The sequence below is a fragment of the Colius striatus genome, chromosome 17 (assembly GCF_028858725.1).
Source record: "Colius striatus isolate bColStr4 chromosome 17, bColStr4.1.hap1, whole genome shotgun sequence".
Lineage (NCBI taxonomy): Eukaryota > Metazoa > Chordata > Aves > Coliiformes > Coliidae > Colius > Colius striatus.
Genome location: NC_084775.1, coordinates 11,170,807 through 11,196,303, shown reverse-complemented (window position 1 = coordinate 11,196,303; position 25,497 = coordinate 11,170,807). Strand labels below are relative to the sequence as shown.

General features: G+C 38.2%; 1 protein-coding gene across 1 annotated transcript in view; it reads left to right on the top strand.

The window, feature by feature from the left end:
* The window catches only part of ADGRD1 (adhesion G protein-coupled receptor D1), a 146,488-nt gene that overhangs the window by 63,681 nt on the left and 57,310 nt on the right, over window positions 1-25,497 (top strand). Inside the window, exons 14-15 of the mRNA XM_010200426.2 lie at window positions 14,365-14,438; window positions 16,350-16,473. Coding sequence (XP_010198728.2) covers window positions 14,365-14,438; window positions 16,350-16,473 — 198 coding nt within the window. The remainder of the gene's footprint in view (window positions 1-14,364; window positions 14,439-16,349; window positions 16,474-25,497) is intronic.

Below are 25,497 nucleotides of genomic sequence, written 5' to 3'. Positions count from 1 at the left end.
AAACAGTATTTTAATAGCCTTGATTCTTCAAGCATGAAGACATGCATCTGCAATACAAATTGTATCTAATAGCCCTCCATAGTGCATCCAGTAGCTACTCAGTACTCATGACTGCTTACATTTTGCCTTCTGATATCTTGGTGTGTATTTTGTCTTCTCATGCAAGACCTTGTGATAGCTATGTTGCACCCCTTAAATAACTCTACTAACAGCAAACAAGAAGATCCTTAAACTGATGCAGAATACAGTAGCTCACATTCTTATTAGAGCAACCTGTATCTTAGTCAATCAAACACTAATTATTGGAAAATACTGCAACATGTGAAAACAAACAAAAAAGCGCAAAAATGTACCTTCAAAGTGGGTCCCACCTTTCTACTGTAAAGGGCTCTGGTGCTGGAAAGCTCTTCTTGGACTGGCAGCACTTTCCAGTAAAAAAAAAATCTGAGTAATCTGAAGTCTCAGAGGGTTTTAATGAGAAACTTTGTTGGCCCTCTAATGGAGACAATGATCCAAAACTCCTTTAAATCCAAAGAAAGACAAAGACTGTAACTGGCTTAAATGGGTTTGAGATCAGGCCATGAATTCTGTAATGGTGCTCACTTTGTAGGCAGATTAGGTTGGATGTACGGACACTTGAGTGAATATTTTACTGGTAGGAAATAGGCAAAAATGAATCACTACTGTGTAGAAAAGGAAGAAGAGAGGTTACCATGTTATTGAGGTCCTACAAGTGCTATAAAGGTTCCCTGAACTAGTCTTTGTGTTCCACAGTCTACCCTGGGTGCATGTATCTAACGTACTGGGTAGAATCAGAGATAGTTGACTGTTGTGCAATGGTTTGAAGAGTCATCATGATAATCCTGTTGGTAAATAATGTTTCAAATGGAGCTTTGCTACTTTTGAAAGTCTTATTTTCTTTTATTGCTTTAATGGAAGTACCTTTAGACAGATTACAAATTATTTGTACACATGATTGAGTCCGAGAGGAAGAAAAGAGTGTGTTTTCCTTTCCCTCTTCCGAGTTTTTCCACCTCTTTCCCCAGGCTCTTCTGCCTTTTGATTCTGTGTAATATGAGGAGACTGTAATGAAAGGTTGGCTGGGAACTAGAAGCTTGCATTTACTTTATATTCCTTATCTTTGTGTTGAGGCTCAGGGCTGTTTTCCTCTGGTGTTTTCTGATTGATTAGTAGGCACAACCTGGTCTATCCCCTACAGTGATCATGATCCCCACCAGGTAAACTACAGCTGTATGGTACAGTTTTATGAGACTGATTGTCTGATGTTCCCATTAACTGCAGCAAAACCCTTTGTGTGCAGGGCAGTCCAGTGTTCCAGTGATAGCATTGATGCCTCTGATAACATACTGTGCTGAAAATAATCCAAATACATCTCCAGGGAAGGTTGTTTTTCCTCTTTCTCTTATTATCCATTTTTAGAAATGCTTGATTTTGAATTACTTACCAGAAAAGTTTTCAAAAGAGCCTCTCCTCTATGTAAGAAATGACTTTGCATTTTTTTTTATGAACCACATCTTAAGTGTTCCTAAATAAGCAGGAGATGATATGGACGTGGGATGGGTATGCATAGCATGTGTCATTTGTGTTTATGAAGATACTTAAAAGTTCTTAAGTTGTAAGTAGTGATTGGAAGGAATCTCTTGACTTATTTGGACTGTGTATTACTGTGACAGGTTGACCATCATCTGTTCATTAAAAAAAGACACTTATTTTTTAAGGCTGTCAGCCACGTCTTACAGTATTAATAAACTATAAAAAAGGAGATCTTAATTGGAATTGTTGCCCCATTGGAAAATATTCCCCTGAACACTAGCAAGAATGTTTCCAAAAATAATGTGCTTAGGAGAAGAAAGAAATCTCCATATTCCCTGGCATAAAGCATCCCAACTCAGATGACAGTGAAATAGTTGCTGTAATGTTCTGAGACACTGTGTTCCTAAGACCAGACCATCTTTAATAACTCTTAATCACAGTAGAACAGGAATATCGTGCCTTGTACCTACTGAAGACACGGGGAGTTTCCCTTCTGGGTTCAGCAGGAACAGAGAGGGTGCCTCTGAGCTGTGTAAAGCTATTGTTATGACTCAGTTTCCTGAAGGCTTCTGATTTTTGGTTTGTAATTTTTCTGAAGTTCTATAGAATTAACCTTGTGAATTAAATTGTGCAGTCAGCCATTTCTGTTTGCATATGGTTATAGTTTTATTAGATCTAGAAGCACTTCTCCCATTTATGTAATATATTTCACTTCAACCAATCAACCAATTAAATAACACAAAAAGATATCAGTTGATTTACAGGGTACCTGTGTGACAGCTGCTTACTGGAACGTGACACTGGTGTGTTGCTTAACAACCGGCCACTGCATCTTGTCAAGATGCTTAAAAGTCCAAGTTACCACACAGTGACATTTCACTGAAGTGCAAGAAAGAGAAAGGAAAGGAATGAGGCAGCATTTCCATTGAAGGGAAGGCGTAAGATTTCTCATTCTTTGCCCATTTAAAACGGTTGCACTAAGTAATTGACAAACGAGTTTGGAGGTTTTACAAAGCTCTAATGACCATAGCTGCATTCCTGAAACCATTAGATCAGTTTCCAAAGGGACCTGTTGCTGATTTCAGGAATCACATGGAAAAACTGAGCTCCAGACAAATATTGCAAACTGAGAACTGAGTATTACAGAGGTATTCAAATTTGTGGCAAAATATGCCTTTATGGGGCACTTTATGATGTGCTCAGATGAATCAGATGCCAGGCAGAAATACCTTGTTGGGTTGCTTGTTCCTGAGCTTGCTGTAGTGTGCTTTGGGTTTGCTTTGCTCACTCTTCTGTACAGCTGTACACAACTCTTTTGGTAAATGTTTCTATAAACTTTAAGCTGAGGAAAAAGAGGAAAAGTTGGTGTTATTTGCAAAGTGACAGGTGGCTGAGTTTACCCCTACTTTAAAACTTTCATCCTGGTTATCCTGGAGCTTCTCAGAAGAGCTGCTTCTGAAAATACAGCCTTGAAGTTGTCTTTGTATGATTTCTACAGTCCCCAGGGCTCCCTGGTTGGCTGGCTGGCAGACCAGGGTGCCCCAAGATCTCCATTCTCTCTGCCAGCACAGGCTGTCCAGTGTTCTGTGAAGTGCTGGAGGAGAGCAATTGACTCTGCCAACACTCCAGCCTCTAAACACTCTCCTTGTGCAGCACCATAGTCATAGCAGAGCTTTGGGACCTTGCTGAAATTACAGTTGGTGATTTTTCTGTCATTGCTGTGTCAGCAACAATATTTCAACTACAGTATGTCTGGAGACATACACAAAGCTCCACTAACTTCCATTTTCTCATCTGAAAAATGAACTCAATGGCTTAGTCTCATATTACTCAACTTTGTAGCTGGAGTTAATGGACCAGGTCTAATTCCAGACTGGTTGTCAATTCATTGGATGTGGCTGATGCATAAAACAAATAGTTCTGGCACCCTGAAACGTCCTGTGAATGAAAAATGACACTAAGCTAAATAGTTGTGTGAGTTTTAGCCACATTCATACAACACACTAAAAGACAACTCATATTTGGCAAATGGACAGGAATTCAAGAAAAGATTCAAATTAGAAGAAGAAAAATGTAAATGTTCTTGAGGGAGGTTTTTTAAATTTTCATGGAGGAAAAAACCCAGAACTGTGGAATCCCTAGAAAGATGTAGTCAGAAGAGTATGATATCTTCATGGGATATTAAGGTCTGAGAAATAGAGAGTATAGAGAGAGAGGACTCAGAGAATTTAGAGGATGTTACATCTTTCTGCTGATCAAAAAGCATTACAGAAGAATATTTTTGTCTCAAGATAAGGATTAACTTTAGACCCAACTGGGTGCAGATCTGGGTTGTGTCTGAACAGAGCAGTCTTGCTCCTGTAGTTTTCTCCTTTGCCATAGGTTCCTTATCTTATTTATTGATTGTAGTGCTTAGTTTATTAATGCAATGGAAAACTTGCGTCTTGAGGGGATTAATTCTCTTTATTTCAGATTATATTCACTCTATGGCTTACTAGAACTGGGACAAATGGGCATATATGTCCCCACCCAGAGTTTGGGGAGAGAGATGTCAGGTGAGAAAGCCTCCAGGTTCACTGGGTGCTTAAGGAGTTTTTCAGATGATGGATGGCTGTTATCAGAACATGCCACAGTATTATGCTGTGTGTAAACACAGGCTTCTATACTGGTCTCTGCAGACTTTAGCTCAATTCCCACCGAGCAAAGCATAGCAAGATACAGGAGTCTTATTTTAGTCTGAGACATTACAGACTAAATAGGTAGGATAATGAATGTGAAATGAAACACACAGAGACAGGAAAGAACCCATGAAAATTCACTTGGGGAAAGAGAATTTGGGGATAAAACCAAGTTTCTTGAATCTAAGTGATTTTTTGATTGCACAGAAAAAACATTCCCTATCTCACCTAGTGAGCCTGAATATCTTGCTCTTAAGCAAGCATAAGTTTTTTGCAATACTTTCCAGTCTGATTAGAGCAGTCTTATCATAGAAAGACTGAGCTGTATCTTTCTGAAAGTCTCTGTCATGAGATGTGGCATTGCAACTGGAATATTTGTTGTACTCTGTCATTATTTATACTCCATTGCTTCCATTGACTGCATGTCCCACCCGCTCCCCAGAGATTAGCAGAGTCAGGGAAAGGATAAATGATGATTAGCAGCTAGTGAAGGGGTGTAAGAGCTGCAAGAGTCCATGTAAAACAAAGGCTGCCACATATAACTCACAAAGAATGTGAGGCATTGCTTTTCAGAGGCAACTTTTGCATAGCCAGGATTTTAATGAGAATAGAAAATGCTAACACACAAATCTAGTCCTAGAAAAAGATATTAGCAACAAATATACTGAATAGTAAATATTTTCATCATTAAGTCAGGTACTCTGTTTCTGACATGAACTATTAAAACTCCTCCTAAAGCTTTCATTAAAGTGTATCTTCAAAACACCCTTTGACCCAGGAGTCAGGAGTATTATTTTATTCATATTAGCATGTCTGTGTCATAAACCAGAGTCCTATTAAGTTACCTATTGTGTACACATGAAGCAAAAGGATTTTTATACCTATGCCTTTGAAGACCTTGCTCCTTGGGTGCTCACTTAGCTCTTTCTGCTTTGCTATCACCTCTGTTCCACCTCACTAAGAGTTGCTAAACCTTTGCTTATACAGGTATGTACATGGGAGACAGGACTGTGCTTCAGCTCGAGCCCTGGGTAAAACCTCCCTGGCTTAAGTGGCCTCCCAAAGGAGGCTCATGGGAACTTCACAGTTCCAGCAGTCCTGGATACTTGCTATATTCCTATTCCCCATAGTGCCTTCTGTCTTTAACCTGCTTCATAGGTAGTTTTTGTCAGATTCATATCACCTGCATTCCCAGATTGCCAAAGTTACCCATTCCCAGAATTTTGTTCTTGGAGGTGAAGTGCAAGTCACTGAAGTCCTTATAAACAAGACAAACACATTATTACCAATTACTCCATAAATAGTCCATTATCCCTCTTCTTATCACACAGAGTATATGAAATGTTAACGTTTCAGTGTTCCAGGCAATCAAAGTCCTTATGCTCTTCAAAACAAGGATACAGGCTTTGTCTGGTCTTTTTGTGGGAAAATTAGGTCATCTTTGTGCTTTTTCATTCTGTCTGTGTAGGAAAGGTAATACATATTGATTGTAATACATAACACTGTGTACTCCTTGTGTGAAAGATTACCTAAATAGTCTCTAAAGCCTCTTCCATAATAAGTATGAGTAAATACTGATTGATTCTTATTATAACTTTCAATCTTGAAGGCAATAGAGATGTTTCCAAATTCAGACTTCATTTGTGTTTTGACAAAGTATGTAAAACCAGAAAGTGTCAGTGAGATTTACCATTGCTGTTGGATTTTGTAGCTTCGTGATGGTTTTGAATTTGGTGCAACTACTTGCTGTTGCTTGTTATTTGTAGGTACTGAACCTCTGTTTTATGGAGTTTCAGTTTCAACTGAGCTTTGTAAAATCTAGTTATCAAAAATCCAGGATATGAGTGACTGTACTATGGAAACTGGAGTAAACACTCAGGCACTGCCTGTCTGTCCCACTGCTCTCTGTAGGCAGGATGGCACAACAGCCCAAGTGCCCAACTCCTATCCAGTTAATGCTGAGTTGTCCCAGTTTCTTGTTTCTGATTTAAATTCTCTGTGTTCCAGTAACATGGGAATTGCAAATCATAACTGTAGTTGAAATGCTAAATCTGAGTATCTTGGGTGTTTCTCATCTAATGCAAATGTTTCTCTTCTTTAAAAAAAGACATAAAAATCTACTTGGAGGAAAAGCCCAAGCACTGCTTTGGAAACTAAGAATTATGAAAATATTACTTCATAGAAAAAGTATTCTTAAAACTGATTCTACTTTGTGCATCTCTCTAGGGGATTATGCTTTATGCTTGCCTTCTGGTCCCCGTCACAGCTCTTGTCATTACCTAAACGTTGTTTCCTGTTACAGAGCTCTGAACAGTTATATGGCAGAGGGAAATATTTCTGCCTGTGTCAAAATACTACAGGTGAATGGGGGAAGATAAAACCCCATTTGTTTACTTCTTTCATTATGGTTGTGTTGAACAAGAAAAGGTCTCAATTTCTAAATAGCCTTTACAATATCAGTCAGACCAGTGGTTTTTCTCAAATGAGTTAAGAAAAATAGAGGAGATCAAGAAAGGGCGTGTAGAAGGAACATCTGCTTCTCGTTTTAAATAGGTAATACATTTTTAAGATAATAGTGCAGAGTAGGAGAAACAGGCACAGCAAAAGGAAACAAAAAACCCTTAAGAAAAGACACCGTCATCTGTTTCACTAAGCAGTTTTGGAAACTTATCACAAACTTGTATCAGCGTGACCACAAAGCATGACTTTATTATGCTGATTGTAAGGAGTGTAGGGAAAAGCTGAAACAGTATTTCATTCATTTATCCAAAAAGACCTGTAAGCTTCTAGCAGCATATGTGACTGGAATTTTGCAAGGCCAGTGGATGGTTTCACAGGCAACTTAATGATACTTCACTTCATTTGCATGAGAAATAGTGTCTTCAAGGCACCTAGGAGTGCAGAAGAGCATAAAGCAATGCAGTCCTGGACCAGAGGAATGAACATGATAACCACTTGCATTAATAACCAGCCTTGGCAAGTAATACCTCACAAAATTACTTCCTGGAAGAATCAGGCCAAATGCCCAGGTTTTGGGTATTTTATATTTCTAGCTTTGCTACATACTCCAAGATTGCTTTCATTCTGAACCATTTAACCCAGAGATGTTAAAACAGATCAGAGCATAAAAGATATAAACAATATCTTGGTTAGGGCAGAATGCCACCATGGGATTTAGTGTTTATGGATTATGAGGAATCTCCACTTCAGTATTAAAGTACTAAAATACCAATGAAAACAGCGATGGATTTCCTTTCATTTATTTATTTACTAGAATGATGATCTCTTCTTAGGTCTTGACAGTCAGTCTGGATTTCTTCTGTCCAGTATGAAGTGGTAGCAGCTCTGAGTGTGTGTTGGATGGCAAAAGCAGAAAAGCCTCTTTGCAGGGCTTTGCATTACATTAAAAAGAATTTAGATCTTTTAAGCAATGAGTAACTGCTCCAACATGAGCACCTTGGGTGAAATAGCTTGCATTTTAAATTACCTGATTTGAATTAGATCTCTTTGGAGACAGATTGCATCCATTAATTTTTTGAGAGGTAATATCTAATTGGTGGTTATGACCTGAGTCAGTTGGAGGCCATATGAAGTGTTCCAACAGATTTGATGACTCTGTCTCTGTGTAAATAATTCTGTCAATAACAAGCAGGAAAGAAACTAGCTCTTGCTTGTTCTCTCATTCAAAATGACTAGCTAAAATTCAAAGAAGTGAGAAAACATGTGCCAGGTGTTTGAGTATCAGTGATTTAACTTTGCTTTCCTTAGATCATTCTTAGCTCTAAATCTTATGCAGGTTTAGAAGGCTGCCTACACATCAATTTTTTTCTTACATATAAACATAAGTTTTATTGTAAGGACATATAAAACTCACCTGACTGCTATATTGCTAATTAGTTGAGAATTTAGACTGTTTCTAGAGGGAGAATATTAATATTTTTACTTTGTCATTCTTTAGATTAGAACTGTACTTTAAGGAACATGAGAAATCATTTTTTCACTTAAGCATCAAAGCAGCTTTTCATACAGATCATCAGTTCACTCCTGTATTTATTGGTGCTCACATAAGGAAAGGCTGCCACACCAAGCTCTGGTTCTCACTGCCTGGCATTTAGCAATTGTGGATATTTCTATTTGTGCATGCCTTTCACTGAGGTCAGCCCCATGCATCTCTAATGAAACCTACTTTCTGTGGCGGTTTTCCGACCTTTCTGTGCTTTCCATTTATTATCATGATTTACAGCAATATTATGAGTATTAATCCAGATTTTAGTCAATGGGAGCTTGGCATGGTTTTACACTGCAGTACTGCATCTTAAATAGTTTTGGCTTCCAAGCTGAAAGAATTCAGCATGCAACTACTTGCCACTGCCCAGTGTTTACAAATACATGCAAATATTCATCAAGCCCATGTGCACCCAGGCCAAAGAGAAGGAAGGGAAGAGGTTTATTGTTCCATATTTGAAATCTTTGAAATTGAGGAATGTATAAAGCATAGATCACAGAGCATACGTGGCCTACTGAGGCTCAAAAAGGTACTTTGTGCTCAGAAATTCCTGAGTCCAGTCCCCAGCACTGACTGACTGATGCTGTGCTGAGTTAACTGCCTGAGGGATCTATGTGAATGTAACTTCTATGGTAGGGTGGAGATATTTTAGCTGTAAAATGTCTAAAAAGTCACTGGGAGTTGTGCAGATGTGTTTAGGGAGATTATCATTTCAACTCAAAGGTTGCAGTCAGTTTCCATTGCCAAAATAACAACTTTCTTTGAGTAGTTTGGAAAAAAAAACCACAACAAAACTTTAATGCTATTAGGCACCCACATCAAGCAAAACACTGTCATGGCATTGCTCCTACAGTACCTTCAGTGGTCACTGCCTCAGCTTTTCCATGTGCCATGAGTGCTGTTTGTGCTATATGCAGGTAGCTTGAAGTGAGTCAAAGAGGCATGGGGAAGAAAGATGAGCACCAAGATGAGAAAGATGAGCACTGTAGCTCATAAGGAAATTTTTAAAGATGCACAACTCACACTGAGATCTGCAAGTGGTCAGATGTTGTCTTGGCAGCTATTGGATGAAGCCCCTTGTTCAGTGCCAGATGGGATCCTGTTAAGAGGATGGCACTTTTATTTAAAGGCATGTGGACTTTCCAGTCTAAGAAAATTAGCAAGATCTTCTGATGCTGTACACATTCAGAAGTGATTTTTTTTCTTCTTTTTTTGCTATGAACAACAACAATAATTTAAAAAGTACCAGGGCAATTTCCTCATCCATTCTCTCCTTTTCTTTCTCCTTTATAAAAATGTTATCTAGCAGAGCAGCCAAGATATTTTTCAGTCTGTTGCTCATGGGTTTTTTCATTCCTTTTTTTGTTCTCACAGTGCTTGCCCAATAGAGCAGCTGTTAAATGGAGAACTCTGAGAACTGGGGAAGGCTATTGATGTAGCATTTGATTAACAATATTTTTGAAGGAAATTGATAGATTGACTATTTTTAACCAGAGGCAAAGGAAGAATCAAACCCAATCCATATTCAATTACATGTGGTAACCTTTTCTAATTTCAGATGCCTTTATAGCCTTCCATATTTCACTATTTTTTTTTATATATATATTGTTGTTTGTCACAGTTCTCCACCCTTTGTGGTATTGTGGGATTTTTTTTTAACCATATGACTGTACCATTAAGAAATAAATTCAGAGAGCTTTCATGTTGACCCTGGGAGCCTACTGTGTTTTGCTCATTGCTTCAGTAAACATGTGTTGGCATAACTCTGTTGACAACAATGGAACAACTAAAGGTCTGGCTTTCATGCATAACACACTATAATTCCCTATTCATAAGCTAGATTCATTATTGTATTATTTGTAGCATTTTTTTTATTATATATGCTAGTTACATCTTAGGATGAATCAGTGAAACACACTGAATTAAAATAGTTATGTGATCTAAGCCCAAGGTCTTTTGCAGTGCAGTTTTCTCACAGCCTGGAAGAAAACAGCCAATATAGAAATAGGTGACTATTTCTTCCTGCCTGTCTTTTTCCAGGGATCTGAGTAGACGAATGTACCTCTAAGTTTTAATTTTCTAGGTAATTAGTAGTCGATCTTATAAGGTGGACAGTCAATACATCATGTGACCTTGGATAGGTCATGCTAACAGTCAGGATGTCACTGTGAGGACAGCAAATCTTTAAATTAGAAGCATCATTTGAGTCTCTAATCCAAAAACCAGAATAAAAAGTGGTTTTGATTCATACACTTGTAAGAATATTTCAGTGGCTTGTTTGTCTTAGTGTCTTCTCTTGCTACCTTCAAAATCCATGGTATTCTTGGAGGCTGAGAAGACAAGGATTCAAAACACTGTATTTTGTTAACAGAGATGAACAAACTCCAAGTTGAAATTAATAGAGTAAATTATGAACTGGATTGGATGAAATGAAGTCCAACACACAACACATTGAGTTTAGAGCTACTGAATTTAGATCAATGGCAGATGGGACCTGCAGGTTTGTCATTCTTCACACTAGAGAAAAATACCTGTCAAAGTAGAAGGTGCACATCCTTCTCCATTGGTGGCCACCACTATGCAGCTAAATATTTGCTTTATAACTTCAGGGGAGGAGAGGAGAAACAAGCCAACCTCATAAAGGTTTACCCCACCCTTTGCTTGGCTCGTCTTCATTGGCAAGCCTTCTCAGCAGCAGCTGGCTGACTGTTTTTCTTCTGCAGTTGCGTTCATGACATTTCCTGCAACTCGATTTTCCTGAAGGTTTCCAGCAGGCCTTTTGGCTCCCCACCCCCCTCCTTTTTTGGCTTTTTCACTCACTAAGGATGGCCTTGTGCCTAGTTCCCAGCAGTGTAAGTGCTGTATCCCCACCACACATGCATGCAGATCCTCTGCATGCTCTCAACACATAGAATGAGTTTCTGTGGTTTGCTTGTAAATCTGACTAATTTATCAAGAGCCAGTGATTTGTGTAAGGGATGGTGAACAGCCATGATATATACAAAGGCAGTCCTTCCTCAAGATACCTGCTCTATCAGCAGACATAGTTTGCACTGTTTCTCAGTGTCAAGAGGTTGCTTTTATCTTTTAATATCATTCTTTTTGAAAGAAGCTGCACATGCTCCTCTCCATGCAGAGGGACTGATGTGAAGAGCCTAGATGAGCGAGAACTGATGCACAAATCCTGAATTATTTCACATGCTGGTACTTTCCCTCTCCCCACTACTGAAAGCTGTGTAAACTGTCCTTTCACAGCCTTTTATAAGCACTCAAGTGACTTAATCTTTTAGTGTAAAAGCCTACTTGTATATTAAGCTTTTTGTTATCAGTGCCATTAAATCAATACCCTCAGTGCTACAGAGTCCAAGCCACACATAAGCTGTCACACATATTTTAACTTAAGAAATGCAGTATTGAGGTACAGTCAGTTCATTTTTCATAGACTAGAGAGTACTTTGAAGTAAAGCTGCTGAAGATCAGAGATGGTTTATTCCTCATTGCAGCCAGCTTCTTAATATGCCGGTGAACTTCCTATTCTAACGATTTTGTTGCAGAACTTCAGTGAAGTCTGATGACATATTTTCTGCAGTTATCATAAATGGCACTGAAAAGCCTTGTGAGAACCGTGTCATATGTGTTAAAACATGGGATATATTCCTTAAGAGAAGTAAAAAAGGCAAGTTGGTATACTCTTCTTATTCTATTTCTGTGTGGGTATTCCTGCAGTTCTGGACAATTCAGAGATTGTATAGACTCACTTGATGTTGCTCTTAAAAGAGTGACATCTGTGTTTAAAGATGTAGAAACACAACAATTTGTCTCTTGCTAGCGATACTTTATTGAGGGTACAATGTACATCCACAATTTATTAAAAGATACACAGCTAAAGTACTATATCTTCTTCCATTCTGACCCTGTGCTGTCCTTACCATCCAGTTTCTTAAGAATCAAGATTTATCTGGACATATCTTACAAATGAGAAATGACAATTATTGTACAGTCTTAGCTGTTATTACAGCAGATCACTCTTTCTTTTCTTTTAGCCACAGTTTGTCTGTCATACAAGTGAAGTAATTTGTAATGCAAACAGACTAGATTCTTTCAGTTGCTTACTTTAGGAAAGCTATAGACATGATGGACATAACGTTATACAGCATAATGTGTAAACATTATGGTACATGTCCTTGCTGCTGGTAAAACAGAATGAGCGCTGCCAACAAAACTCTAAATTAACTGAAGTTGCAGAAGGCAGTTCTCCAGCTGTGGGTTATAGATCATTAGTCTTCTCGAGTTTCTGAAATAATGCTCTTTAACAATACTCTGAGCAGCAAGACATGGACTTAAGGAAAGGAAGCAGTTTCTGAAAGACACTCCATGTTTCATTGGTGTTTTGTGATTTGGAAGATGTGCAGGACCTCTGACAGTGTTAAAGTTGAAGCTCATGCTGGGGCACTTTATAGAAAGAGTGGAAAGTTCAGAATCAATGGATCCAGCAGGGAACATACCAGTTTTACATAACTGAAGCCTTGCATTGGGCGTTCACAGAAAAGAAAAGGCTCCTCTGTATTGACTAACATTACACACTTGTTTTTACATCATCTCATCACATCTGGAAAGAAGGTAACATGAACAGATTGGGCATTATATCAGTGAAATATTTCCTGGTGACTGGAGACATGACTCTTGTCCCATTATCACTTCCTAGTGTAGCACACTTGTGAGAGTGTGAGGTTTTACTCTTTGCTTTTCACCCATCATGGAAAAAGGCTACAGGATGTCACCTGAGGCAAAGAGGAAAACAGAAACTCTTGCAGATAAATGGCAGTCTTTCTTCATGAAGTTTTGCTTCTGTGAGTACCTGACCTGCAATCTCAGCTGTTTTTATGATGAAGGCTTAGGAAAAACGGGATGAGTCAAGGAACTAGAAGTTTTGTTCAGGGATGTTGCTCAAGCGGATAAGAAAATTCTATTTATGTTATCCAGAGATTTGAGTTAAGAAGTAGTAAATGGCCTTATCTACAGCACAGCCACCTGAATTGTGTGGAAATCCAGTATGAACGTCTGAATGTCTTGGGTTGGGCAGAAATGCTTTATTATCACTAATAAGAACAGAACTGTGCTACCTTGTGCCTGACTTGCGGTTGGACTTGTGGGAGAAGAAGAGGAAAATTGCGTAAGGGACTTTTTGTACTTGATTGAGTTTCAGCTTGATGAAGTGGTGAGGTTTTTTTTCTTGGTTATCTTTTGACTTGACAGCAGAATTGTGTTGCAACAATCTGGGGGCTGTAAATTTACCAGTCATGTGTTTATGTTGATGATAGTCGTAACTAAAAACTGACCTTAAATTAGGACCTAACACCATGTGCCCTTTGGGGATTTATGTATTGAGAGGTTTGAGTAGATCCTGGAAATCCTCTAGTTCAGATATTTTGACTATAACAGTTACTTCAATATAATTTGAATTACTTTTTCATGGAACTGGTGTGATGGAGTGGAGAATGGGGTCTCAAAGCTTCCTGAATAGATGAGATTGACTTAGTGGCTAAATCTGTTTATGGAAGATAGAAATTATATCATCATAATACTAAGATGTGTTAAAATTAAATCTTGAATTATGGCATTGCTTTTTCAGTTTGATTATGTGTTTTAAAGTAATAACCATTGGGGAAAGGAAATGTCTGTGGGTTGGTCATTGTAATGCACATATTTCAGTGTTAATAATTCTAAAATGTGAGACTCTTCTTATCTAGTGAGAATAAAACCTAACAAAGCCAAGTATATCCTGAAGAATTATTCCTCAATCCTGCAAAAATTAACACATATATTTGTGCTTAAATAAAATAAATAATCCTGGTTTGCTGTTTACTCAAATGGGACACAGATTTCTCTCTCAAAATGACATGAGTTTAATCCCAGTGTGTAAAATTAAGACCGAATACCAGCCCTTGCATGTTTGGAGTTAATGCTTAAGCCATGAAGACTGACAAAATTTGCGTTCAGTTATGGTGTGTTAAACTAGAATAAGTCTATGAAAGTCATTATAGCAATGAGAATTTAAAGTAGTTGGGTAGCAGAATTCAATCCTTTTCAAACTTTCCTTCAGAGCTTATGTTTTCTTCCCTACAGACTCCCAGACAATACAGCCAAGCACTGAATAGGAGTAACAGAGTTCACCTGTACTGTGCATTTCTGGACTATAGGTATGTTATGTAGTTTCAGATTCTTTAATTTGATTTAATTAAATTAGCATTACTGTGTGATGTTATTTATTACTTATATTCTTATTTTCTTTCATTCGTGGAAATAGTTAAAGAAATAGAGCCACTGGTTTACAAAACCCAAGTCTCATAGTGTCTTCTTACCATAAATAGGAGACTTATTATTCATGGATCCTATGTTATTGAGAGATTGAAAAACCTTGGAATCAAAACTGCAGACTGATACAAATCTTGCTTAATTTGGTTTATGACTATGTCTACTTGGGCAGATGCTTAGATGTTTTAAGATGGCAAACCTCTAGCAGAGCAATTCTTTTCACTGAATCTCTGCCTGTGTCACATACCATGTGAGATCAGTATTTCAGAGCTGTGAGTTCTGGGCTATGCATGGAATGGAGAAATATTATGCCCCTGAATAAAAATTAGAATAAAAGCAGCATAAATAACACCCGAAACTTCACTCAGAAAGCGAGAACTATGGAAAGGCAGTAGCTATTATTTTTTTAGCTCTGAATATAGTTCATCTGTTTTTCATTTCCAAATATACTGCTGAATCAATTGGGAAATAATACAAATAATGAATTTTTAATTTCATGGGGATTAACGGTTTTTGAGCCGTAACGGTATAAAACTAATTGATGTAGCAATGGCCCATAATGCTGTGGTACCTCCTATCCATGGGAAGGTCACTGTAATTGTTTTATTGAAGTTTTGTTTCAAGTATATGGAACTGTCCCAGCTGTTGGCAATTTCTTGTTGTTATGGTTACTCACAAATTACGATAAATTAGAAACAGCTTTCTCTGAAGAGAATTAATATGTTTGAGGCATTTTTCCTGTATTGTTTTCCATTGGGGCTTGGGCCCTTGAGGCTTTGACTCTGGATAGAAACTGAAATACGAAATCTGTCCTTACAAATGAGTTTTATTTGTGTCAAGATGGTCTTACTCCCTAGTGTAAGGTAGTTAAAGTATAAGCAACTGGTTTCTGACCTTCAAGAGACTCTTTGGGAACTTAAAAACATCCCAAAGGACAGAAAAAAGGGTGAGATCTTTAAAATAAGCACCAGGCAAAATACATCACTCAGTCTAGCTTCAGGACCCAGGATAATATCAAAAGTAATAAACGATGAAGAAGCAGGCAGTTTGGTGGGTTATCTCCAGTGCCTGAGCCCATGGAGAGCCACACACATATGGCTGCAGTTTCTATGTCCCACTCCACTGCAGGGCTGTGATAACACAAGGATTTCTGGGTTTCCCTGGCTACAGGAAGATGCAGACTCATGAGGATCACTTTCCTGCACAGCCCTGGGACCTGGTCACACAGTCAGCCCAGCCATACCCTCAGTGGAGCAGGAGCTGCTCTTGTTATCCCTGAAATGACAAAAGAAAATTCACATGACTCACTAGATGATCTAGTGACATGGGTTACTAGAAATGATGCCCAGTCAGTCTGAATTACTCAATTTGACAGGATGAGTGGGATAGTGGATAAAAGAGAGACAGCAAATATGATATACTGACTTTTTGACTTTTACAAGAATATTGTTTGATATTACAGCTCCCAGAATATAGAAGTTTGGATCCAAGTGAAATGCTGCAAATAGGTTGCACAATGTGAAGAAAAGTTATAGTTGTCATTCACTGGTTATAAAACTGGGAAGAAAGCTCCAGACACATTAATGTGGGGATCTAATCTGAGCCCTGTTTCAGTCAATATTTTCCTTAACTATTTTCATGATGAAACTGAGAAGACACTAGCAATGTTTGTGGATGCTCTAGCCTGAGATGCCTTTCAAACCATTTTATCTCCTGTATAATACAATGCATGTCAAATTAACCTGATAAAATGCTTTTTGCTAGAGGTTATGTTCCATTTTTATGTGCTTTTGCAGCAATGGAACTGGTGTTTGGTCTAATGAAGGTTGTGTGCGTGAGAGTGGGGACCTCAACTACTCAGTGTGTCTTTGTAACCACCTCACTAACTTCGCCATTCTGATGCAAGTGGTACCTCTGAAGGTGAGATTAAGCAAAGGAGTAAATCTATCTGTTAAAAATGAAGCATAAATACATCAGTTGCAACCTCACAGCACATCAGTAAGTGATTGGTGCTGGGTTCATTTTTATGTAACATCTTGATTTCTGCGATAATGTTTGAATACTTCTTGACTATATTTATTTTCTAAAGCAGGTGATAGGTGGGAATTCTCTTTATTCTCACTCTTTTGGCATGATTTCTTAAATTACTAGGCAGGAAAAGCAATAGAGAACATCATACAGATAATTCCGACTTTTATGATTCATTTTCAAGACAGTGATAGCTAAGATGTGACTGTTTAAGGGGTTTGGTTACTAGACTTGTGGAATATGCTGAGCTTGAACTCTGTATGAAGCAAGCTCTGCTGCCAGCTGGCCCCTATCATTGTCTCTGCCAGCTTTCCAAATGCCTCCCCACTGCTGTTTCCTCACATCAACGCAAATCAGCAACTTGTGTAGAGAGAGCACAAGAAAGAAAATGATGCTTTAGAGATGAGTGAACCCCTTAGGTACAGTTTTCTCTATATTCATTTCCATTGTCCAAAGACTTATCAAGCAAGTCTCTTTTCAGCTGGAATATGACACTTTCATTGTTTACCCAGGACCTTACACTTCCCATTCATACTCAGCACTGGTTTCAGATGAAGCTTTGCATTGCTCTGCTCACTAGGCACATTTTTCTTTCCATTATATTTTATAATGCCTTGAGATTTCCTCTGAGCTGGAGCAGTGTCTGCTCCATGCAGGTCAAGTGCTGGTTTGTGACTGCTGAAGGGCTCACTTTCCAGAGCTCTGCACCAGACAAGGTCAATCCCATCCTGGATCTTAGCAGACAAACAAACAGCAGTGCCATGGGCATTAGAAATATGGTTTTACTGCTCTGTTTGGGTGTGTCCTCCACTGTCAGGGAGGACACAGTGGAGGTGATGATGAAGCCCTGCTTACATAACTCTCAGTTAATAAGTAATGAATGTATATTAGAAACAATTTACAAACCACACATTTAAAGTAATATATACTTATTTTCTGTTGAATTTATACCCTCTGACATGTTCTCAGCTTTCTACAGATACCATTGAAATAATACAAATTAACAGAGTGAAGAAAAGCATCAGTAGGACAGGAAGAGTCTGACTATCCCATTTATCACCCTATGCTGCTAACAAGCATGGTGTCCTCTGTGGTACAACTAGAGGGTTTTTGTCTGCTCTGTTGGCGTGGATGCACTGACTATATGGCCATGTCTCAAGATCTTATTAATTGTTTTGAATTATGGGCTTGCTTTTGTTTTAGTAACATTGCTGAGACAGCTACTGCTGCAGGATGGGCTGTGTGTGCTCCTAATGGTGTGACAGAGGTTCCTGCAGACTAGTATGAAAGGGAGCTTGCAACATAAGGGAACTCAAATCAAGGTTATACCACTAAGCAGCTCCAAAATCTTCTCAAGGAATGAATCATCCCAGAGTGCTAGTAAGAGTTATTGATTTGGTAACACAGGTTAATCCTGGTTAGATGGTGTAAGTGCCATGGGTTGGGGTCATGGTTTAGAACAAGATAGTATACTATCCAAAGAACTTAATTCATAATCATAACCCTTACTATGAGTCCAACCATTTGAAGATGGAGGTATCTCATTCAGGTCACCCAGTTTTTATCTAAACGTTATTATCTTTTTTACTAGTCAAGCACCTAATGATCCCAGCTGGTTTCCAAGTATTATTTTTCTAGGAACTCTTCGTACTCATAATAAAATGCAGCTTTGTCTGAAGAGATTCCCATCTTGTGAGACAAGAGCAGAATGGGAGAAATGCACTATTATTAACCCTGTTTTAAAAAAGCAGTGTATAGGGATTTAGCCAGGATTAAATAGGCTGTTCACCAATTAAATATCAGTGAAAGATTAGTTAATTTTCCACTGGTGAATAGTTCTGAAAGGTCAAACATTAAAATAAACAGATTTGAGATTGTCATGATTAATGAGATGCTGCAATAAATCCTAATATTATGCAATGTTAGTTATTAGAAATTAAAGATATTTTATACCGAAGTCTTTGGAATCAAGCTTTCCTAAAGAGATCTGGAAAGCATAACTAGGAAAAGCTGGACATGAATGGACTGTTTAGTTCCTCACAGTTGTTTAATGGTTCTATTTTCAGTATTTTCTCCCTTCCTACATTTTTGAACTAATGTGTTTGTATCTGCCAAAGTTTGTTTGGAGTTTTTTTTGCATGCCTTTTTTTGTTCTCATTGGATAATATAGAGTATGAAAGTGCTGCTGAGATGTTATGCTGGTGTATGGGACATACAGACCTACTCATTCTTTAAAACATTCCTTATATGAAGAAGTAGTGTAAAAGTCTGCAGAAAGTGTTTTGGGTTTTTTTGCTTTTTTAAATGAAACCTAATTCTCATCATTTTCTGTTGTATTCTGACCACCTCCACCTAAGATCTCACTTCTGAAAAAAAAAAGAAAAGAAGGGAATTTATGAATTTGTGTCAGGAAAAATGAAATGCTAAAAGACGATAGGAGTATTTCCAGCATAGAATCCATATGTTCCTAGTGCAAGCCCATGAGAATTTGAAGTGCTTGCTTCAGCTTTCAAGAAAAGAATATGCAAACTGGGTAGAAAACATGCATTCATTTCTAACTTCTTAAAGTTCACCTAAACCAAATTTTTGCATGCATTGGCAGAATTTGAATGGAGAAGTTTGGGTTCACTGGTCTGCAGAGCAGTGAATCTGAACTATGTCTCAACACAGCTGCTTTGCACTGGTTTCCCATCATCTGTGCAAGCTTGATGCTACAGCAAGGTGGCAATGAGTGTGGGTCTGTGAGAGGTATCAGGTCACATTGTTGTTAACAAGCCAATGAAGGACATCCTCCATTCAATGTTCTTTAACTGCAGTTCCTCTCTTTCAACTATTATGTAGTCCTTGTCTCAGAGTTCATCAGATGACCTCATCCCAAATCTTTGACCAAGACATAGCCTCTAAACTGATTGTTTAGGATTATCTTGTGATAGTAGTTTTTTTAACCAGTGGAAAAAAATGGTTATCTTCATCATGTAATTGGTATGAATTTAAGATTCAAGCACATACAGGCTGCTTGCCTTTTGAGCTATACAATGACTATGTACAGGCTATGCTCAGTTACAAATTCCTGAAACATTTGCTAAGTATTTGTTTCACATGTCTAAGCAATAGAACCTATTGAATCAACTAGACAGCTGGAAACATCTCCCAGGCATCCTTGGAACCCTGTTAAGTAAATGTTAAAATGCTGTGGATTTTAAACACATATATGTGTTTATCCACCATGTTCTGAAAATCATGAGCCAAGGTTCAAAGGGCACATGTAAATCACCCTTTGGAATACTAGATTGTAAATTCTCTAAGACATTTTTGCAATGATGTTATATTTGATTTTGAACTTTTGTACTTTTCATAAATGGAGTTAACAGATAACATGGGACAAGAAAAAGAGAAAGTGGGAATCTGCAGCTGCCCACCTGTGAACAGTTCTCTTTATATAGTTATTATATATCTGTGGCGTGACCCTGAAGTCAACTTTGATGCACTGAGAACTTACCTCAGTGCTTCTTTTTCTTCTCATTTCACACCTTCATCAATATCCAGTAGATCTCTCTGTATGTTTTTGCAGTTTGTGCATTAATGTGGACATAAATACCTTCCTGTGTTGTCAAGATTCTTCATCCTTGCAATTTTATTATAAGATACAGCAATGTTAATAATTTATGCACCTGTCTTGGGGAGTAATTACAATGTCTCATGTGGATTTCCTTTTGCTTCAGTGAGACAGTCATAGGAACAAAACTGTAGGATATCTTACATCTGATGGTACATTCTCTTGAATTAGCTTGAGATGAGGAATAAAAAATTGTTAGACATTTATGGAGAAGACTACTAGCTGTGTCTAATTTCCAGGGAGCATAGAAATATAAGAAGGTTCTTAGGAATAAACTGTGAGTTCTTGCTTTTTCTCCTTGATCTTTACTCAAAACAGGTTAGATGAATTCTGTGACTGTTCTACTGTATCAGCTGGAAGTAATCTTGAGAGACTGAAATCTGCTGAGACAAAAAACATTTTTATTCAAATGTTTCATAGGAAGAAATTGAAAGAGAATTCTGGAATTTTAACTTAGATGTGAATAAAATGAACCTTCACTGCTGTCTCTGTGCTATACAGCAGTGAGTGAAGACAAAAAAACTTTGAATGCTGTGAATTAGCTAAACCCAAGATCAGATTACAAGAGAACAATTCCAGATTTTGTATTATTTTCAGCAAGAGCTTGAACACACTAAAGTTGTAGAGATGGTGAAAGAACAGTATGAACAGTACAACTGATATAGCTTGAGATCCATATACGCAGTTTAGCTGCTTTCAGTGATGTTGGGGTATTAGCAGTTGTAACAAGTTTATTTCAGGAATGAAATAACCCTCTTGGAAAAACTTACAACCATGTGGTGTTCAGATGTCAGCCTGGCACTGACCTGTTAGCCTACTGATGAATTGGCCCACATGGAATGCTGAAATTATTTGTCTTTATAGCTCTGCTCTCAATGTCTGTGTTACTGCTGGCTCAAATTCCTGCTTGCTTGCTAAGATTCTTTTATCACGTTGACTTTAACTTGAGAAACAATAACATTTGGAGTTTTGGAGATTAGTGATCATCAACTGGTTTAAAGGAATAAATAAGTTAATTGAAGGTAAAATGTGACTCCAGATGAGCAAAATTTTCCTGAAACCACACCTTCGGCCCCTGATTCCCTTTGTGTAGTTACATAGCTGCAATTAAGTTCAGCACACAATCAGAATTTGGAAACTTCATTGAGAAGTCTTTTCATAACTTTATCTGATAAAGTTAGTAACATGGAGAATCTGAGAATTGCATCTCCCCAACATAATGTATGAGAGGGATGTTCAGAGTAGTGGTGCAGATACTGATTCTTATACTGCCCTGGGAAACACATTGCTCTGATCACACTTCTTTTCTGATGGGGTAAACTGAGGTAGAGTATAAAAGTCCCTCAAATCATTGCTAAAGCTACACTTTTAGGAGTTTGTGTCTATTCCTCTCCTTCCTTAATCATAGAAGAGTGTTCCAGCTTTTGCTTCATCTGGTGCAATCAGAACAGACCTGTACTGCCAGCTGCCCTGCAATGTTATAGTTAGGGAGACAATGGGGTATTAATATAGCTGAGATAGGAAAAATAAAGAATTTGTTTAGTTTGATGTGTTTACACTGGTTTATGTTTGCTGCTTCTGGAGGAAGTCCAAGTAGAGGGCAGCCAGGGTAATATGCTCTCTGTAGCGGTTTTCATGTGTTACTGTAGAACGACAATCCTCCACTGTGCTGCAGGCTTGAACCTGGATAGAATCAGCAGAGAATGGCAGATGAAATATTCCCTCAAGCAGGCATCCTCTGCTGGCACAAAGCCTGGGGAGATCCCAACCTGCACCACCACCTTCTGCACTCAGCGGTGCCTCCCGATAGAGTGAAAACGATGGTGGAGAGACCCCGTTCCTGGGGTGGGAGGGACAGATGAAACAGAGGACAGACAAAAGGATGTCACAGGGTGCTTCCTAGACAGCAGGAATCAAACCCAACACAGAGTAAGCCTTATTTCAAAAGCACTCCAAAGAAAATTCAGACACTATTATTTTATTTTGGGCAGCTTTACTTCCTCTCATCAGTCAGTGAGGCCCTATGCTCCTGCCAGGAAACATGCCAGCCATCTGGCAGTTTGTATTTTTATAGTGATCCAACAACTACAAAGCATGCCAGGCTATTTGTACCATCTGCCACATAAATGTCATTTCAGCAAAAGGATGGCGGACACCTGGGGACCCAGAGTTCAAAAATCCTTTCAGAGGTGAAATTAGTGTCTCCCACAGCAAAATAGAGTTTGTGGTTCAGATCTCCCTCCCACAAGTGACTGATGCAGGACACAATTGTAGTATTTATGGCTCCTAGATCATTCTCTTACATTGTTTATTTCCTCTTTCCATTTCTTCCAACTGTGAGGGTATAAAAATGACTACTGTAGAGTTCACACGTGGATGGACGTTCCCAGCAAAGTTTTAGTGTTGTACAATCCGTGGTAGAAATCTTTCAGGTTTTTAAACACATTTTCTGCGTTTCTAAAACTACAAATGACTTCATTTTTCATCCTGTTTGTAGCTCTTCTTTCATAATTCAGAAGGAAGGATCAATCAATATAGTTCAATTTGCCCACCAGTGGGTTTGAAAGCAAAGAAGCATTTATGGAGGGAAAAACACTTAAAAACGTCTGATCTTGCAGATGGAGCATCTTCAGGGAGCCCAGGATTTTGAAAAGGCTGGATATTTGGTTCTATTTACAAAAGGAAAGACATCTCAAGTTTCTTCTTTGGGACAATATATGCGTTTTTACTTTATCTTTCACTGTTATAGCAGAGTTTGTCAGCAAGTTTTGACAACAAATAGCTGACTGAGAACAAAATGCATCAACTCATGTTTATAAAAGCTGTTTTGAAAATGTCCTGATATTGTGAAATGCTTGAAAAATATGGGGGATAAGTGTGTAATTTATAAGTTTGGAGCATTATTTTCCTAAATCTAATGTTGCAGTTATTAGTCAAACAGTGCATTCAGGGGTCATTAAAATAACAGTCTGAAATGATAACCTCTTTTCTTGAAATTTCCAGCCAGCTGAGGTTCAGATTGTGCACTCTAATAGGACAATGAAATGGAAGTAATGTGGCATTCTCTGATTTCTGCTGTTTTGTAATTTTAGTATAATTACTTTTCTCAGCATGGTTTTCATTGCTGGGAACATAAAAAGAATAATGCCTTAGCCCAGTAATTTTTCTTTTGTGTTGCATATTTAAAAACTGGATAGGCATTGAAACACTTTTCGTTCTTGTTTATGACCATTGACCACTTATTTAACTGAAGAGATCTCTACAGATGATTTAGCCAGCCCTTATCCGTTAGATGAAAAAAGAGAAATCATTCTATATTGCAGCATTGCTTTGTAAACTTTCTTTGATTTTTCTCACTCTCTCCCCTTCCATCTCCATTTTATTCCAGTGAATGTTGTCCTCATGGAGGAACACATCTCCCTGATGAGTTCACAGTATGATTGTGCATCATATTTCTTTTGCCTTTATTATGCTCGTGCTCATCTTTGCTGAAAATTGAGCACTAATCTTGATATTTAACCCTGAGCCATTGTTCATTCTGTTGCTATTCCACTCCTATGCCAGTGCAGCTCTGTTGATTTTGATGGGAAGAAATGGGACACTTTCTGGTTCTGGCCTTAATCCCATAGAATTACATGGAAAAGTTGTAATAATGCTACAGGATACTAAACCCTCAAATTCCTTAGAGAATTGTTTGGCAGTTACTGAATTTCACTCAGCAGAGGAGAACAAAAATGATTGGTTTTTATTTTGGAAAAGCACAAATATTTAAGAGTACTATGATGGTCAAAAGAACTCTTTTGTTTGAAGAGCATAAAATGGGACTATTTTAATCAAATCCTTAACAAAATAACATAGATTTCCTTTCTTTGGTGAAAATGAAAACACTGTGCCATTTGGCAGCTAGGTTTTCATTCTGACTAAAGGATTTCCCCATGCAGTATAAAAATGTTATGATACTGCACCTTTATCCATCACTGTTCTGGTGAATATCTTTACATTTAGTCATTCTGCACTCATGAGCTGTCTATCTCCTGTACTGGCCTTTTTATGCCCTTTTTCCCCAGACCATGGGGTATGGGAAATCCAGGGCTTTGGTACCTGGAGGCTCTTGGCTGCTGTGCAAACCACAGCTAGCCATCATCCTGAATCAAAATGGGCATTCCTGAATCACAGCCCAAGCCTGGGATAAGGGAGGTAGACACACTAATTTTCATTGAATTTTACTGGGAGATGAGTATTTAATTATCCTCAACTGCTCTGTAAATTCTCAGACTGAGAGTCTGGCAAGCGACCATCGTTTCTCTGCCTGCAAGAGCCTGATGGTCCCACGCTGGGTGTTATTCTCCTCAGAGCACTCTCTGATGGGCTTCAATGTGGATGTTAATTGGAGAACAGGACGAATCTGTTCTTATTGGAACAGAAGGTAGAGAGCAGATGCATAAGTCTTAGGTGTATGGACAAAAGTAACTGCTTCAGTTTCACAGAGACTAACCTGCTGTAAATATTAACATTTAGCATTTCTTGAGAAAGACTGCAAGTCTCAGTCCTGAAATAAGGGTAGAAAAATCACACTGTTTTGTCTTAAACAAACAGAGATATGAGGAAGAATTTGCAAGAAAACATCTGCATTTCTAGTCTCCCAACTTTATTAAATTATGATACCACTTCACATCTTGCTCCCCCTGCTCTGCTTTCTTCAGGCTTCATTTGAACTAAAAACTTGCTGTGTGCCATTTGTAATGAGCAGATTACCTACTGTTTGATGACATCTTGCCCAGAACTACTTTAAAAGACAACATGGGCTTTTAAAAATACCAATTAATACCTTGGCAAAGATATTTGCAAATTTCTAAATTTTTTGTGTCACTTTGAAAAGTTTTCAATAAGCAGCCACCAGGCTGGGCTGGCTGCAGGAAAACGTGACTTTAATCTTGAAAAGCCCCCTTTGAAGCACTTTACTCCTGATCACAATTTGCTGTGGAATTACTAGAGAGTGAGAATTCAAAAGCAATTCTGTTGGAAACGGTTGATAAAGATGATTGTACTGTAAGGCGTGACTCCCAGAGGCTTTTTTTTCTCTAGACTTGAGGTATCTGAGACTCTGTAGCTTAAAGTCCCTGAGTTTGTGAGAAGTGATTGTGTAGTGCCATTAGGTATGGCCCCACCAAAATTGTTCCTATGGTCTGAGTAGACTGGGCCTCCTGAACGAAACACAGATGTTAACTTGAAAAAACCCATTATGTTATGTACCTAACAAAGTGCTTGGCAAGATGAAGGAAAACAGAGATTTGTGTTGT